Below are 16,790 nucleotides of genomic sequence, written 5' to 3'. Positions count from 1 at the left end.
CTAGAGAGAGAAATATTTGTTTTTATGCATCATTTTTTTGTCTTGACTTTTTGTACATAACACTTCATAGCAGACTTAACCCATATTGCTATTGTCGTTCAGTTGGCAACTGGGCGATGATATCAAACACGATTTTTTCTGCAAAATTCGCCACTTTTATTCATAAATGAATCAGCAGACAATTATTCTATTGTTTAAATATTCCTAGTACACACACACACACAAATATAAATAGAGAGAGAGAGAGAGAGAGAGAGAGAGAGAGAGAGAAAGAGAGCATGCACGTAGCATCAGTGGGGCCAGCCTCCCTCCCCCCCCCCCCACACACACACTTTTTCTCGCATCAACTGATTTTTAAAAAATTACATATAAAAAATTGAGTTATCATGGAGTTGTCCCCCCCCCCACTCCCGACTTTTTTGGTATGAAAAAAAAAAACCAGAAGTTAGGAGTGAATATGAAGTTATAGACTACGCCAGTCTCCCCCCCCTCCCCCTTCCCCCACGGATTAGGATTTTGAAGATTTTAGAAAAGTCAAAGTTTCCCTCCTTTTTTTTTGCTTGTCAAGGATTTTTGGATGAGTCCCCCCCCCTAAAAACGGTGCTACGTGCCTGGAGAGAGAGAGAGAGAGAGAGAGAGAGAGAGAGAGGCAAGCTTTACGCAATTAGAAAAAAACATAATCAGTATGACTTAAAAAAAAATGAACGACACTTTAATTTTAATACATGTTCAAATGACAAACACTAAGCGTTACAGTATGGCCATTCATTACTACATATACAACAATGTTACGCATGCATGAGTAAATGACGTATTCATGTTAGAAGAGAAATGCACAATAAACAACAACAAAAAAATAAATATTTCAACTACAATAAACGGCTTCTGAAAACCATTGATCATGAGACCATACTGTTTTAGTATGGTATATTTATTTCGGCGATGAAGAAAGTTATTGTAGTTGCTCTATCCCACATTCTGTCCTGGTTCTTCTTCTCTGATTTCTTCTCTGGTTTCTTCTGTTTTCATTTCTGCAAGTGTTTCTTTGACTTGTCACGGGTGGTGGATTCCTTTTACCCCTACGATAGAGATTACGGAATGCAGCTGCAACTCTTTCATTGTTCAGACAAAGTGAAAGACCTCCTCTTTTGAACTGAGTTTTCTGTTGGTAAAATAAATGATGTAAACAAAAAAGAAGAAATGTACATGTACGCTCTGGGTTAATATTTATGGTTGATAAGTTCTCATGGATTGTGTAAAATGACAATGATAATATACTTAATTAATGCCCAATGAATCTATCAATACAAAGTGTAACAATATATTTTACGGCGATGACCCTTTTTGTAAATCAACTGAACAACAAAGTCCATGTGTATTGGAACATTGGATATTAATAAAACCATTATACTTAATAAAAGGGAAAAAACCTCTTTCTTCTATTTTGTTAAAAACCTAAATCTTTACATAATATTTCTTTTGATAGGTGAAAGTTAAAAAATGATAATTTCACCACTAAATTATCTGCACAATATAGGCTACAGCCGAAGCTTTCCGTAATACACTTATTTTAAATGCAAAGTTTAACATTTTCTCAAATCAAGGGATAAAGATCCCAATTAAAATCAATTAAGGGAAGGATTTCTATTAATAAATAGATGTAATGATTTAATATTACAGGATTCATAGGTCTTTTTTTTATACAAACGTACGCGAGTATATTACATATATGAAGATGAAAGCCTTTTAAAAAAAATTGTGATTGAGTAAGTGTGAAAAGTCTAAAAATTATATATACGTATACTTTTTTTGAAAATAACTGTATATGTTATTTTGGTTTTGTTCTCCTAAATAATTAAAATTATACATCTCTATTTAGGTCTCCAATACATGTCCATGGTACACCTCGGGTACTAGCAACTGCCCACTTGGAATGATCCACATTCGTGTGGAATGCAAGTTCATTGTCAAAACGAACATGTTTTACACCTTCCACCTATTGAAATAATGTCAATTAAAAAGAAAAGGAAAATGATATATTGAATATGAAAAAGTATCACTTGTTGCATTGCATGTCATTAATAAATCAGAACAATTAAATAAGATGTCTTGCTTTTTTATATCACCTCTAAGTATTTTTGACTTTGTTTCGCACAGCCTTAAAATAGTTTTAACCCATTAACGACGGCGATTCAAATTCAAGTGTATGTAACCTAACATTGTTTAAATTGTAGTTTATCAATTGCTATATCGTATTTCTGACTGTTAAATGCCACATTGCATTAATGATATTTTTATTAGGATAAAATCAGAACTAAGTGTATTGTTTAACATGTATATTTATTTTGCAAACTCCTAATATATATATATATATATATATATATATATATATATATATATATATATATATATATATATATATATATATATATATATATCCTTTACTTATGATTTGATACATATGTTAAAAAAGGCATTTAATGTAATTACTATTTTTGACAATTAAATTAGTGTTTAATGTCATAATACCCAGTCATCATCGTCTAGTTTTGCCATCCATGATTGAACAAGTAACCTTTGATGAAGCACTGGAGCAATAAAGTGACTGTATATGTCTGCAAAAACCATAAAACATACAAAGTGTCAACTAATGTGTACGTCGACGATATAATAGTCCAGTTAAAACGCACTAAATTCTGCTTTCATTGCTTTCATAGTGATACAAAATGTATTGCCATCGCCATATATTTTTTCTTCATTTATTTAAAAAAAAAAAGAACCAGCTATCGAATAAATTATTTTAAGTTTATATGAACATTATATATATTTAAACATGTTTATGTAACTTTATAAACATATACAAGATCGGTATACCATCTTCACAACGTTTTGGCTTTGCAAACACTTTCAGTTGATCACCGCCAGATGTTCTGAAATCCATATACAGGTACGAGGGGTTATTTCCCCTTCTCCTCTCCAATGTGAAATTGTTTTCATCATATATGAACGGATTTGTTGTCTTGAATATTTGCTCTAGCAATATAAAAAAAAAACTATAATGATAAAAATTACTGCTGTTAGTTCCAATGTATCGGTTGATTACAACTTTTGCTTCAAATGTTATTTGTGTTATATAATATCCTTAACTCACCCGATTCAAAAAGCAAAATGAAGGTACATGTAACACACCTTCAAAGTATTATTCAGGGTTTGAAATACATGATTTAAATTTCAAAATCTATTTGTGAATTGCGTCATGGTATGCTGTTTAAGATAAATCTTTGAGGTACTTTGAGGTACTGACTAATGGCTGAGTCAAAGGCTTGCTGGGACTAGAAAAGACATCCAGGTAAGATCTTTTTGGGTTTTGGATAAAGGAAATATACTATGGAATCATTTCAATTCGTGAGGGCCAATTTTCTAAGATTGTGGCGTTTTTGTTTATTCTTGGAGATGTACTTTGGTGGATGCGTCAGTTTTCAATTTCAAGAAGAATGATTACTCTAATTATACCCCCCGCAAACAAAGTTTTTTTTTTTTTTTTGGGGGGGGGGGGTATATAGGAATCACCTTGTCCGTCCGTCCGTCTGTTCGCCTGTCTGTCTGCCTGTCCGTCTGTCCGTCTGTCTGTGCAATCATGTCCGGTCCATATCTTTCTTATGGAGAAACATTGGAAGTTCTTACTCCACACAAAGACTGCTAATGACCTAAGGGTGTGTCTGACCTTGACCCAAAGTCATTCGGGCAAGGTCAAGGTCACTGGCAGAAAAGTGCAAAATTCGTGTCCGGTCCATATCTTTTTTATGGAGAAACACTGGAAGTTCTTACTTCACACATAGATTGCTTATGACCTAAGGGTGTGTCATGACCTTGACCCAAGGTCATTTGGGCAAGGTCAAGGGCAGAAAAAAAGCAAAATTCGTGTCCGGTCCATATCTTTTTTATGGAGAAACATTGGAAGTTCTTACTTCACACAAAGATTGCTTATGACCTAAGGGTGTGTCATAACCTTGACCCAAGGTCATTTGGGCAAGGTCAAGGTCACTGGCAGAAAAAGTGCAAAATTTGTGTCCGGTCCGTATCTTTCTTATGGAGAACATTGGAAGTTCTTACTTCACACAAAGATTGCTTATGACTTACGGGTGTGTCATTACCTTGACCCAAGGTCATTTGGGCAAGGTCAAGGGCAGAAAAAATGCAAAATTCGTGTCCGGTCCATATCTTTCTTATGGGGAAACATTGGAAGTTCTTACTTCACACAGATTGCTTATGATTAAAGGGTGTGTCATGACCTTGACCCAATGTCAATTGAAAAAGTTCAAGGTCATTGTTTCAAAAAAGCTAAATTCTGTCTGTGTCATGTCTTGTATTAATGGAAATATTAGAAGCTAAAAATTAACAGTTTTCAAAAATAAAGCGGTTGTTATTTATAGAAAATGGACAGTGAAATAGATTCATCCAATATTTTCTATAATAACAAAAATACACGCGTTATGATTTTTTTCTTAGCGGGGGGTATCAATTGTGAGCTTGCTCACAGTACCTCTAGTTTAATTTGTTTTCGATTAGGATGTAAATTTGTGGGGTAAGGCGACTAACGAATACCACGAAAATCGACCCACTATAAATTCCTGTAAACGTCTTTAATTCCACGGGTCTAAAAGTTCACTGTTTACTCAGTTGTTACCTTTCGCAGTTGTTTTAATTTCACGGAAACTCGACATTTCTATGATTTACGGTACTTGTCGTCTTTCGGTTAAAAGATGTCAGAATAAATATCCGTACATTGTTAATATCTTTGGTTTTTTTCCGGTTGTTTTTTATCCATAGATTAACTACTGAAATCAATAATAAATCATAGTGCCAATAAAAATGAAGTCTATTTAAGCAAATTAGTTAAGTAAACAGCCTGTCCTCTTAACTGCTACTGAACATTACTTACAAAACACGCTGTTTATTGGCATCATTATTGAACTAAACTATCAAAGTGTTTACGATATTGTTAAATTCACATAATTCACAACCGTGAACATAGTGAAATTAAAAACACCGTAATGTTTGCAGCGTCTACAGTATAAAGATTTCACAGTAGTCGCATAGGGTAATCTGGAGTTTGTAAAAATGTTTTGCAAGACCCGGCTTCACAAGCTCATATGTGATGTAGAATTTCTAAGAAGACGAACAGGCATATATACTGACACAGGGCGTCATTTATGATAATATTTTTCGAGTTATTATTTTTTTTACATCTCATACCGACCTGTAGCACTTTTGTCAATTGGCACCGATCTGTACGGGTATACAATTAAATGGGAACTAGACCTTGACCCGTGCACGCACGGGTTGACATTGCATATGATATCTGGCATTTACAAAAAAGAGACATCGAAACACCGTATATTATTAACATTTGCATAACAAAACTTCAAGCCTACAATAATGTTTAGACTATTAATTTCACTACACTCTGCTGAGTTGGAATAATCTAACTGTGTCTCGGGAAAGGCCTTCAACACAGTTAAAATGCCTCCCATATTCCCGTAATGTAGCAAAAAAAAACGATTTTGGAGAAAACAGAGACATAGATAACATTTTATTTATATGTCTCTGGAGAAACTTAATAAAGTTGCATTGAAAATAACAGTCAAATTGTTCACAACAAACCGTGTTGAAGCTGTAAATACATTTCTTTAAAAAGTTTAATTCTATAATTGCAGAATTCAACATATTTCAACAACGTTTTTTACACACCATGTTGACATTCGAAACTCTCGAGATTTTTAAAAAAAAATGCACTGTGTTAGAGTTATCTCCCGTATTTTTTTTGATAAACAGAAAAATTTCCAATGACAATTAACACGCATTTGCTTTATCGTTTCCAAGTTTCTCCATGCAAATGTGATATTGTGGAAACATAAATAAAGAGTCTCCGTGGTTTAGTGTGAATATAATGCGCATGCCCAAGGTTGTAAAATCCAAAAAACTCAGATTATTTCCGGAATTTTTTGGGGAATTTTCGTTGATTATTAATTAACGAAGCTTGATTGAGAAAAAATAAATACAAATTGGTAATCTTCAAGTATCAATGATGTTAAAAATATATAAAACAAAAGACAGTACTCTTCCAATTTCTCGGTATAAAAGCCCCAAAATTCAAGTCTATTATTTTAATATAGTAGTATAGATACATATTCGAGTCAGGTAAATGTTCTACCAAGCCTTTATCGTAACTCCTTTCTAGATTTTTTAGACCAGAAAAGGAGAAACTTCAACAGACTGTGCTGCAGTGTAAAAAAAAGATGTAAATTGGATGTTGATACTAAGAAATTGTAAGGAACTTTTAGAAAATTACAAATCACAAAATTTTACTACAATCAATATCACCTCGACTTACTATTTATTTATATTTCATACAACAATTGCCCACAATAGCTTAACGTCCAGGCTTTTTGACATCTCTGATATGCCTTTTTCAATAAAAAATTGATCCTGTATATTAAGTTACTTTTTCATGGGTCATTAACAAAAAATATTTTGTTAAAAAACCAATCAGGGTGCGTTTACAAGTACGCTGAAGATAATATAAAAACATGCTTTTAATTCTGATTGACAGCATCTATGACGTTTTTGGAAATCGGGTCTTCCAACAATCTGTTGGAATTTCCATGGCGCGGGTAGGTTAAGGCAACTTCGAGTTTAATGACCGTCAAAATTATGATCCATTTAAAAACTGGTTTCTTTTTTAAAGAAAACAGTGCGGAATATTAATATCAAGGGAATGTGTTTACCAAGATATTATTTTTTCTACTTCGGAATCGACTCGATCTTTGAAGCTGCCGTGTCATGGTATCACGTGACAGTTAAAAATAGATCACTTTTTTACCTTAACAAAAAATCAAAAAGTTTAACACTACCCCGAGGTTTATTTGTATGTTTGCTACAATAATTCAATCGGCAGTTAGTTCATGTTTATTAGTATTACTGCTAGAATCCTATTGTTAATCGCATAAAAAAAAAATATTGTAAATATTTATCAGAAACCCTCTCAACTTCTATAATTTCATTGTAAATACTACGCATATTTCATTTAAAACAACGAAGCACAGGATTCTAACAGCACTTTTCAGGTAGTTTAGGTCATATACCGTTGATATTTACCAAAGTCATCTTTCATAATATCCGGGTTTGTCTCCCGACATAATCTTCGCTATTAGACATGCTTGTGACGTCATCAATGATAATCATACGTAATAGAGAGAAATCGAAGAAATATTCAGTTAGAAGTGCTAGTTTCTAGTGATATTTTATGCCTGTAGTTTTTATATTTTAAACCAGAGATAAAGTTAAAATCGACATGTTTCTGAGTAAAATATGACATCATGCTGCTTTTTGTGACGTCATATCGATCCGAGGAAATAGATCGCTGAGAGTTGCCTTATCATACCCGCGGGGTACAAATTGCCTTCCATTGCTAATATGTAGCATACCAATTTCCATATTCATATAAAGCATGATTTATTCAAAGACTTGTACTCGAGAAAGGAAATCACCTACTGTTGCCTTCAACTCGACAGTAATGAATATCGAAGATGTATTATCAATTAACAATTGTTTCGTCCATTCTTTTATCGACTCGATATATCCCATTGACCTTCAACTAAAATATACAACAGAGTCCGAGTCACCTGGTTCATATGTAAATACTTTTTCTAGAAAGAGGTAATAATGGTAACCAAACAAGAAAACCTTGTGATAAACATAATGACTCTACTGTTTTTCGTCAATTTTCCTTTACTTATGTAGCAGTTTACTTCCATCATCTGCATATGGATCTTTTGTATCTCGGTTAGTTTGATACGTAAGGACGTGCTTGTATCGTGAACGTTTTCAAAATAATCTTATCATATCATATCCTGTATATAAGCTCCATCCTATCCAATCCTTTCCTTTACCATCTAAGTTAAATAAAACAAAATTGAAAAACAAATGACATATTTTTTACAAGTTATTTAGTACTCAAAATGCTTAAATAAAGTTAAAACTCGAAAAATCTCTCAATCGGATAACTTGTTAACCTGTGCAACGGTGAAGTTATATCGTTAAGGCGTTTTACACAATAACGTAAAAAATAGGTTAGCGACTAAAATTTTGTTTTAACAAGATTAACGTATTTAAAGCAGATAAATTACTTTTGTGTTTTTATGAAAATATTACTTAAACACACTTTTTTATGAAACTATTTTTCGTATCACAAAGTAACTGAGTGAAATTGTCGGTAATCGACCAATTTGGTATTAAATGTAATTATAATTTCTCTTAGAATCACTCCAAAAGGTCTGCTTTGTAGTTAAACCATTCTGATTATCAACATGATCAGTTTGATGTAAAATAATTAAAGAAATACTGGGTTGTTGTTTTTTTAGAAAATATAGAATACTTTGAATCTGTACACCATAATTTCATCATTATAAACCGTCAAAAAATTTAATTTTAAAATGAATTTGGGGAAAGCCGTTCTAAAACTCCTTGTCTAGTTTTATATTTTTAACGTAATTATTAACAGTCAGTTAATGTGTGTTCTTCTTCTTCAAAATACTGAGTAGGGCTCTTCAAAGAGCACTAAGGACGTTGTTTACTCATGGTTTGAGTTATCAAATTCGGATTGTTAAAAAGTTCAATGTCATGAGTAAAATTTTTTCTAAACACTAAACGTATTTATGAAATGAATTATTATTGACAAACTATTCGATTTTTTTTTACTATCTTATGGAATTAGGCTCAAACAAAGTTGGAATTTTAGCAATAAAGAGGAAATTCGGACTAAAGTTTTCAGATTTTGTTTTTTACTGAAATATTTTTCGTAGTATTGTAATAATCAAAGTTAAGATTTTAATTGTTAGTCAACATAATTTAACATATTTTCTGTTGGTTTTATCTCACTTTTTCGCTTAAATATTCGAATGGCACACATTACAAACATATTGAAAAATGCTTAAAAACGATAAAAGACACCATATCTCAAAATTTTAATCATTGACCTCATATAACTTTTATGCCTTGAGAGTAAGGTCAATATACCTACTTTAATGCTATAAATGTTTAAGGATTATCATCATTTAGTTTTTTTTTAATTAAAATTGAATAAAAAAAGATTAGGAATTTGAAAACTGATAGAGGAAATTCGGACTGGAATATTTATAAAATTTGTGAATAAAAACTTAATGTTTTGTGTCTGTTTAGTGTCAATACCATTCATAAACTGTATTTCGTTTTTAAGAGTTTAGCAATTTGTATTTTTTTCACAATTGATAAAATTTCAATCATGGTATAAAATTTGTAGGGACTTTTCTTAAATTTTCAAAAAAGTATTCAATGGCCATTATCTCAAAAAGTAGATAATTGACCAACTATTTTGAAAGTGAAAAATAGCACTAACATGATAGGTCTTTTACACAAAATAGATGGTTTTTCATTACGATCAGTGGAATTTTTTTTCATTCTGAGTAAACGTATACCTTAACACGTATACAAAGAAAAAGTTGTATTAAAATAATTAAATGTGACTGAAAAAAACATTGAATGCCAACCTAACTTGCTATTGAGGTCGCATTATAACGTAACCTTGCTTGTAAATCAAGCCGTCTTCCTAACTACTATTATACAACATTAATAGATCGAGGTCAGTTCATGGAGCATCTTCTTATGATCGAGGTTAGTTCATCGAGGTCAACTGCATTACTGAATGCATCTTTCGATAGAAATTCTTACGCGTGAGACAAAATGTGCATGCTTGAATTAACAGGTCGAACTGTATTTAATGTATGTTTGCATCTCTGAAGGTAAATGAATTGAAATAAAACTGAGTAAAATGTTATATAAATACTAAACCAAAGCTTCAAGTTTTATAAGAACTACTTATGCAAGCGGAATGTTTGCACACGTGGAAGCATTTGCCAAATGCCTCATATGGACACAACAGTGATCGGCCGAAGCTGATCACAATAATCATTCTTAAATGTTTAAACTTATAGAACTTACTAAATTTACTTTGTAAATGCATTGTAACTTTGATTTTCATTTCGCAAAACCACTCGAAAAATTAATACTCGAATCTGATTGGCTAAAGGATAGGATAGAAATTAACTTTTATATTGCCATCATGCATCCTCCATCCTATCATATCCTTTACTAGTCAACTTTCAGGATGGCAGCATTTTAGAAACAATTTCAAAACAAGACAAAGTACTGACAAATGACAAAAAAGTTGATAAAACACGATTTCATTAAACATTTTGTAAGTTCTATGTTCAATACAATGACTTTCTCAGCAAATACAATCTTTCGCTCAGACAAATACTGACTGACGTGTTTGATATTTATTGCCAGGCAATATAAATCAACGCATTGTCTACGGATTATTTCCCCTATTTTCCCGATTACGACAAAAAGCCCATGTGACCGATCAGCAGAGGATGCTCAATTTTTCATGGCAACTGATTCTACATATACCTCTAATTTTTGTATAGGTACTTGTTTACTCTGCTCCTTCATCTTTTCCCCTGGGACTTTTGATTTTAAATATTTTTCCTTATGACAACAGTTTTATTCGGTATAAATTGTGTAGCGGTTGGAACTCGTTATTGTTTTTCGTCATCTGTCAATAGATGCTGAAATCATCTGGCAGAGATAGTTCTGTTATCAACCAACAAACGGCTCCAAAATTAGAAAATAATATTTATAACAAAATGCTTCAATTTTGTGTACATTTTCATTAATGCTCTAAGATCTTGAATACTCTTAACCTGTTTCCAGTCTGATTCACAGCGTTGGTTACCTTTAGTTTTTAACATTGTGAAGTTAAAGACTATGCTTTTAAAAAATTTAAAAGACAAGATAAAGCTATCAAAGAAACCATAATCTTCATAATCGTGGAAAGCGTTACTGCACTTTGTTATACTACATAACATAAAAAACAACCTTTCTATTAGAAAGGAGGTCACGTGTACATTGGAACTTACTTATTCTGTCTTCCATGTTTTCAGGTACGGTTACACATAGTATGATTTGCCCTTTCTTTGTTTGACTTTCACCGTAATTGTATCCAGTCGACCCACTTGCTGGCCATGGAAAACGTGGAACACTAGATATGATCCAAAATCCCTCTGTTTCGCCAAACACAACTGCTCCTGTAATCATGTAATTACAAAAAATAAAAAAAACATCATGTTTAGCATACGAAAACATACATCTGAGTTAACTGATGTTATACATGTAACAAACCTTTTGAATGGGCTCTATGTGATTTGCTTCCGGTGTTCATTGGTGGTTGATCATTGTACATCGCATATGATTGAATCCCTGATTGCTTAACAAAGCATGTTACATGAACATAAGACTTAACTTTTATAAATGCATTGTTTATCTATCACTACGATGAACATTACTGTCAAATCCTGTGGAAAAACTAAAGAGATCATTTGGCTGCTTTAAAACATTTCCATAACGAGTAATGGTGTTTCTTTCTGCATTAGAGCCAATGATAAAGACTTTGTCTTTATACTTAAATGGTCTATAAATTTTGTATTATACATCATATTTTGCTATTCCCGAACACAAAAACAGATTTATGATACTATTAAGATTATTTTTACTGCCGCTTATACCGAAATAGTATATTTTACGAGGTGACCGTTGGGGCGAGCGCGGAAGAAGCCATACATCTGCCATCATTGTTTAATGCAACCCGTGGACTTGCCCTAACTAAAATACTTTGGCTTTGTCTTGTAAACTTTTACCACCGCAAGGAACCCGAAGTTATCAAACTGTTATTCCAATGGTCCGTTCCTAGGCTTTTACATTTAAACAAAAAACTACCACTGTGCATTAATAAAATGTTAAACAGACTTATTGAAATATTTTGATACACACAAAGCCGTTTTTTATGTATATACAATTATGTTTTATCTTTTCTTTAACTTTTGATAATGATCATTAAGATCAGTAAACAATACAATGTTTTATTTCTCATTTTGTTCCTTGTTGTTACCTGTCATTTAATTATTTTCCTCTGTGACATCAATTTTTTTTGTGATCTTTTTCATTTTTGTACGCTATATAAGCGTTGTAGACAGTTAACAGTTTAATTTTTTTTCCTCTTATTTATTCATTACAAAATGACGTGGCTGCACATAGATCTAATGATTATACTTTTCTTGTTTTAATAATTTGTTGTCACATACCTAACGTATACATTGATTGGATCAATACAGGCACGTAGCATCGTTTTTGAAAGTGGGGGGGGGGGGGGTAGACTCATCCAAACTAATCTTTAAAAAAAAGGAAAATAGGAATTTCACAACATCTTCATAAAATCCTAATCAGTGGGGGGAATGAGGGGTCAGAGGAGTAGTATAAAACTTCAATTTCAATTCCTACTTTCCTAATTTTCATACCATTTTTTTAGATCCTCCCAAAAAAGTGGGGGGGGGGGGCAACTCCATGATATTTCAATTTTTTTATGTTAATTTAAAAAAAAAAATGTGTTGGTGCAAGAAAAAGTAGGGGGTGGGTGGGTTAAGTCCCCCACTGCCCCCTTCTCCCCCCCCCCCCCCCCCCCAATGCTACGTGCCTGCAATATGACAATAAATTTAGCATGGAACTTGCATGTGTATTTACTGAGCAAAAACAAATCATCAGAATAAAACTAAACAGCCAAAGAGTCACCGTTAACACTAATAACACTGATACTTAGTACCTCCTACACGTTACATTTAGTACAGACGCTTGATCCACCTCTAAATGTATCGCGGGAAATTAAAACGCACTCTCACTGTGACGTCATACTAAACTTTCTTTTGCGCTCGACAGTTTTCGTAAATTGTCGGACAAATTCGGGTAAGGAAATGATGTCATATGTCAGCAAAGGTTCAGATAGGTACATTTTATGTAAGCATATGTGTTGTTTACTTTGATGTTTTTAGAAGGATTTTTTATTGTTAAATGAAAACGATGTATGCGATTAGGAGGTAAGAATTTTCCGTAGAAACGCTTCCTGTTCCACTATGTTGATATGCACCGCAAAGGATAATTGGGATATTTTGAACAATGTGCAGATTTCAACTCGAATTCCTCCGTTCGTACACGTTTTCTATAGAGCTCGCTACGCGAGCGACGCTTCGCTGCACTCGCTATAAAGCTATTGCTTTCAATGGCTTATAAACTCAAGTTTTCATTTTATGTTGTCAAACGATGACTCTCTGTAGTACACAACGTTTTCACTTTGTATTCAGAAAATATTTGAAATGGGAAAAAACCAAAAAAATATTAGTAAACTTATATAAAACTTAAATATATTTCACGGTAATTTTAAGGGCTTTTTAAGGTAATTAAAAAACTAATTGCAGAACAAAGTTTATATTGTCTATAGACTATTTGAAAAGTTTAATTGTAAGTTAGCGTCTCCAAGCCCTTCTTCGGGTCAAAGCACACATAATAAGATTTGTTTAAATTACTCAAGTATGGAAGCAGTAGTTGAACAGCTTTTTGTTCAATAAAGACAGTTTAATTATTCTTATAAAAAAAGTGCAAGTCATGCATATTTTTGCGTAAAAATGTCTATGAGACTTGTGAAACAATGATAAGAATAGCCATTACAATCACAATCAGGTAATGCCATCTATTGGAAACGAATGATCTTGATAAACAAACAAACAAACCCAAACACGATAACATTAAGGATAATAAGACAATAAATTTACATAATACTAAGGACACTTAAACTGTGTTATCTGATGGAACATAATCCGATTTATAAATATCTGTATATACATGCATGCCCTTCATCCTTTACTTACATCATCCATATACAATGGTCGAAGCGTGTTATATAAAGGGTTGTTATATTCACTGGAAATGTTTAATTGACTGTTTTCGAAAGATGGTGAGTTTCTATCCATGTACAAGAAATTGGTCCCGTTTGACGAGTCGCCTGTTGTAGTTTTTGGCAATTTGTACATGATGAACCTATCAGAATTGGGAAAAAAGTTAAACAAAAAGTCGATGTTTCATACATTTTAGTTTAACTTTTAAAGCAATATGAGCTGTATTTTTCAGAATTTTATTTTGCTGCAAAAACCTGCCAGTGTGATAAGTCTGTCTGTAACTTCAAATTTCATGATAAATAAGATTTGTAAAAATCATTAATTTGATTTCACTTATAAGGAATATATAGCAGATCAATTTTTGTACAGGACGAGAATAATTCAATTTTGCTCCAATTAAGGCTTCTAATGGCTTTTCCCACAAAAACAGAGCTAACAGAAATTTAAAACCTAATATACTTTTTGTCAATTTAGTAGAAAATAACATTTTCTTTAAAAAAAACTTCAACATGAAAATTGTAGCTCATAATGCTTTAATATATATATTCTATGTTGTCTACATAAAATGTGTTTTTTTAGATAAACACGTTACATTTTTTGAGCATGTTTGACCAAGGATACTCTGTCAGTTTGAAAAATGTTGATATTGAATTTCGTCATATTTGTTTGCGGAAAAAAGTGATATTTGTTAATGCGCTGTTGAGAACGTGATAAAATTGCACTGAAGTCCAGTAAATGTTAAATTCATAATTGTGTGAAAGCAAGAAAAAGTTTAAGTTTAAGTTGATGCCGTATGGTACATGTTCTAAATTCACTATCGAACATTTGATTTTGATAACTCTAATCATAGATGTCAAAACCTCGAAATCAAATAATTTGTACTCTATAATACATGTACGACGAAAATAACAATATTATACTAATTATAAGGTTTTGACTCGTACCATTTTATGAAAAAAAGACCGTATTGATACTGCTTCTTTTTAAAATAATTTTTTATTTAATATTTACAATGATAATAATAATTAATATATTTCAGAAACTATCAGCAATGACTGTTTTATTAAGCAAAAGAAGCCGAACAAACTTTTATTACAACGTCTTACCAGTCAACGGGTCCTCCAAGTCGATTGTTGCATTTTAAAGCGCAACAAATATTGCTTTGGTATCCAAGACAAACTATCAAAAGAGTAATCTGCTTCATTTTTGAAATGCTACACTTCAATGTTTGATATATTCGTTCGTTTATATGTAGATTTATCTTCCGTATTTGATGAATGGTTTGCTTCTACGATTGGTCAATTGCCGAGTCTATTCACATAATGCACAAGTCCCGGGTTTATTTATTCAATAATTTGTTGATGATTCAAAATTTGTTAATTGCTTAAAATATTGTTTAAAACGTTGATTGACTTAATAATGTATTCTTGAGTGCATTATAGGGATGTAACTTAATGTTAAATTATAAAAAAAAATACCAATTCGCGTAAAAAAATAAATATTTTTTTTGACACCGGATAATTGTTGGAAGTTAATTTCAACAGAAATATAACTTTTTTGTAATAATAACCTACATGTTTCACGAAAGTGTTTTGAGCCTACAGCATAATCTATTTTAAAAGCATTATTGAATATTCTTTTTTTTTGTTTAATCAACGACCCCCAATTCACAGTCCTGTCCAATAACTAGATTATCGGGACTTTTTTTTATTCTAATCAAAAATATACCGCTAATATTGACAAAGTTAACGTAATTAGTGTTCTAGTGTTAATATTACAAATGCTTGGCTTAGTGCAATCTACAGTTACTATGTTTGAGCTACCGATCCACCTGTATAACATTTATTTGTTTATTTTATCTCAACATGAATACGTATTCAATTATAATCATCTATTGTAGAAATTTGTGATTCATGGCTATATTTGAAAAAAAAAGTTTCGCTTTATTCTTTTGTTATGTTTTAGGGACGAACAAAAATTTTATGAAAGAAAAATATACCTAGCTATAGGCTGAGAATCGGAGAACCTTTATATACTTAAAAATATTATGAGATCAATTTATCTTGGGAGCAATTACTAGCTACTTATCAGCGACTTTGCTTGAACACACGGCATCGTTTGAATGTAGTTGTATTTCATGTCTTATTGGGCTGTTTTATTTCACCTATTACAAAAAAGGAAGTTGTTATGCTTATAAGAACAAATTATGTTTAAAAAAACCTAAAAACAGTTCTTCCCGTTTTATGTTCCGATTAATGTCCGGCAGGAAGACTTAGTTTAATTAATTTATAAAGGAAAATTTTCAAAAATAGAGTAAACTGTCGTCATGTTTTTGTTTCTAATTAACGCATAATTCTAACAACGGATTTATTACGACATGTTATGATAGGAAGTATATTGCAAGTGGAGTAACAATTTGTGACTAAATATAGTTTGAAAACCGTGTGAATGTCTGCAAATACCATATATCTTAATAAGCCGTCGAATTTTTGTTTCGCTTTGATCTGTTTTTATCAATTTATTAAGAACATAATTTAGACATCTATGATTATTCCTGAGACGTGTGCTAGCTGCAAACAAATAAGAATCAAAGTAAGGATGGGAGTCTAAGAAGAAACATTGATATTACAAACATATTGGCATGTACTATAGGAGAATGTTTCGGAAACTATTTGGATATTCATTTCATTATACATACTAGTTGATAACCCGCGCAAGCGCGGGGATTTATCAACTTACACATTAATACGATACAATGCTAAATATGTTGAACCATTTTTTTTGTTCATGTTCTGTATACTGTTCTCGAATATTTTTTTTAAAACCAGTAACATGGTTATTAGTGCGTCCCATCTCTTTTTTTTTTCTTTAGGACATATTGTACTATTCTATTTATTTATGTTCCAAACA

General features: G+C 32.0%; 1 protein-coding gene across 1 annotated transcript; it reads right to left on the bottom strand.

Annotated features, from left to right (window-relative positions):
* Window positions 1-753: 753 nt before the first annotated feature.
* LOC136273771 (plancitoxin-1-like) lies at window positions 754-15,111 on the bottom strand. Its single transcript, XM_066079142.1, has 8 exons — window positions 14,987-15,111; window positions 13,854-14,022; window positions 11,281-11,365; window positions 11,019-11,186; window positions 2,875-3,033; window positions 2,530-2,615; window positions 1,868-1,996; window positions 754-1,162 (listed from the first exon to the last, which is right to left on the bottom strand). The coding sequence occupies exons 1-8, from the start codon at window positions 15,082-15,084 to the stop codon at window positions 953-955; spliced, it is 1,104 nt and encodes a 367-aa protein (XP_065935214.1). The 5' UTR covers window positions 15,085-15,111; the 3' UTR covers window positions 754-952.
* Window positions 15,112-16,790: the final 1,679 nt, after the last annotated feature.

The sequence above is a fragment of the Magallana gigas genome, chromosome 1 (genome assembly GCF_963853765.1).
Source record: "Magallana gigas chromosome 1, xbMagGiga1.1, whole genome shotgun sequence".
Taxonomy (NCBI): Eukaryota; Metazoa; Mollusca; class Bivalvia; order Ostreida; family Ostreidae; genus Magallana; species Magallana gigas.
Note: the sequence above shows the minus strand (reverse complement) of the source record. Positions and strands in the feature narration are given on the sequence as shown.

Excerpts from the sequence above, each read along its gene's own strand:
- LOC136273771 (XM_066079142.1), bottom strand. The coding sequence starts at position 15,084 with ATGAAGCAGATTACTCTTTTGATAGTTTGTCTTGGATACCAAAGCAAT. Across the intron at positions 14,023-14,986 it reads CTTGGAGGACCCGTTGACTG|GTTCATCATGTACAAATTGC; the intron begins GTAAGACGTTGT and ends CAATTCTGATAG. Across the intron at positions 3,034-11,018 it reads AAACATGGAAGACAGAATAA|AGCAAATATTCAAGACAACA; the intron begins GTAAGTTCCAAT and ends TTATATTGCTAG.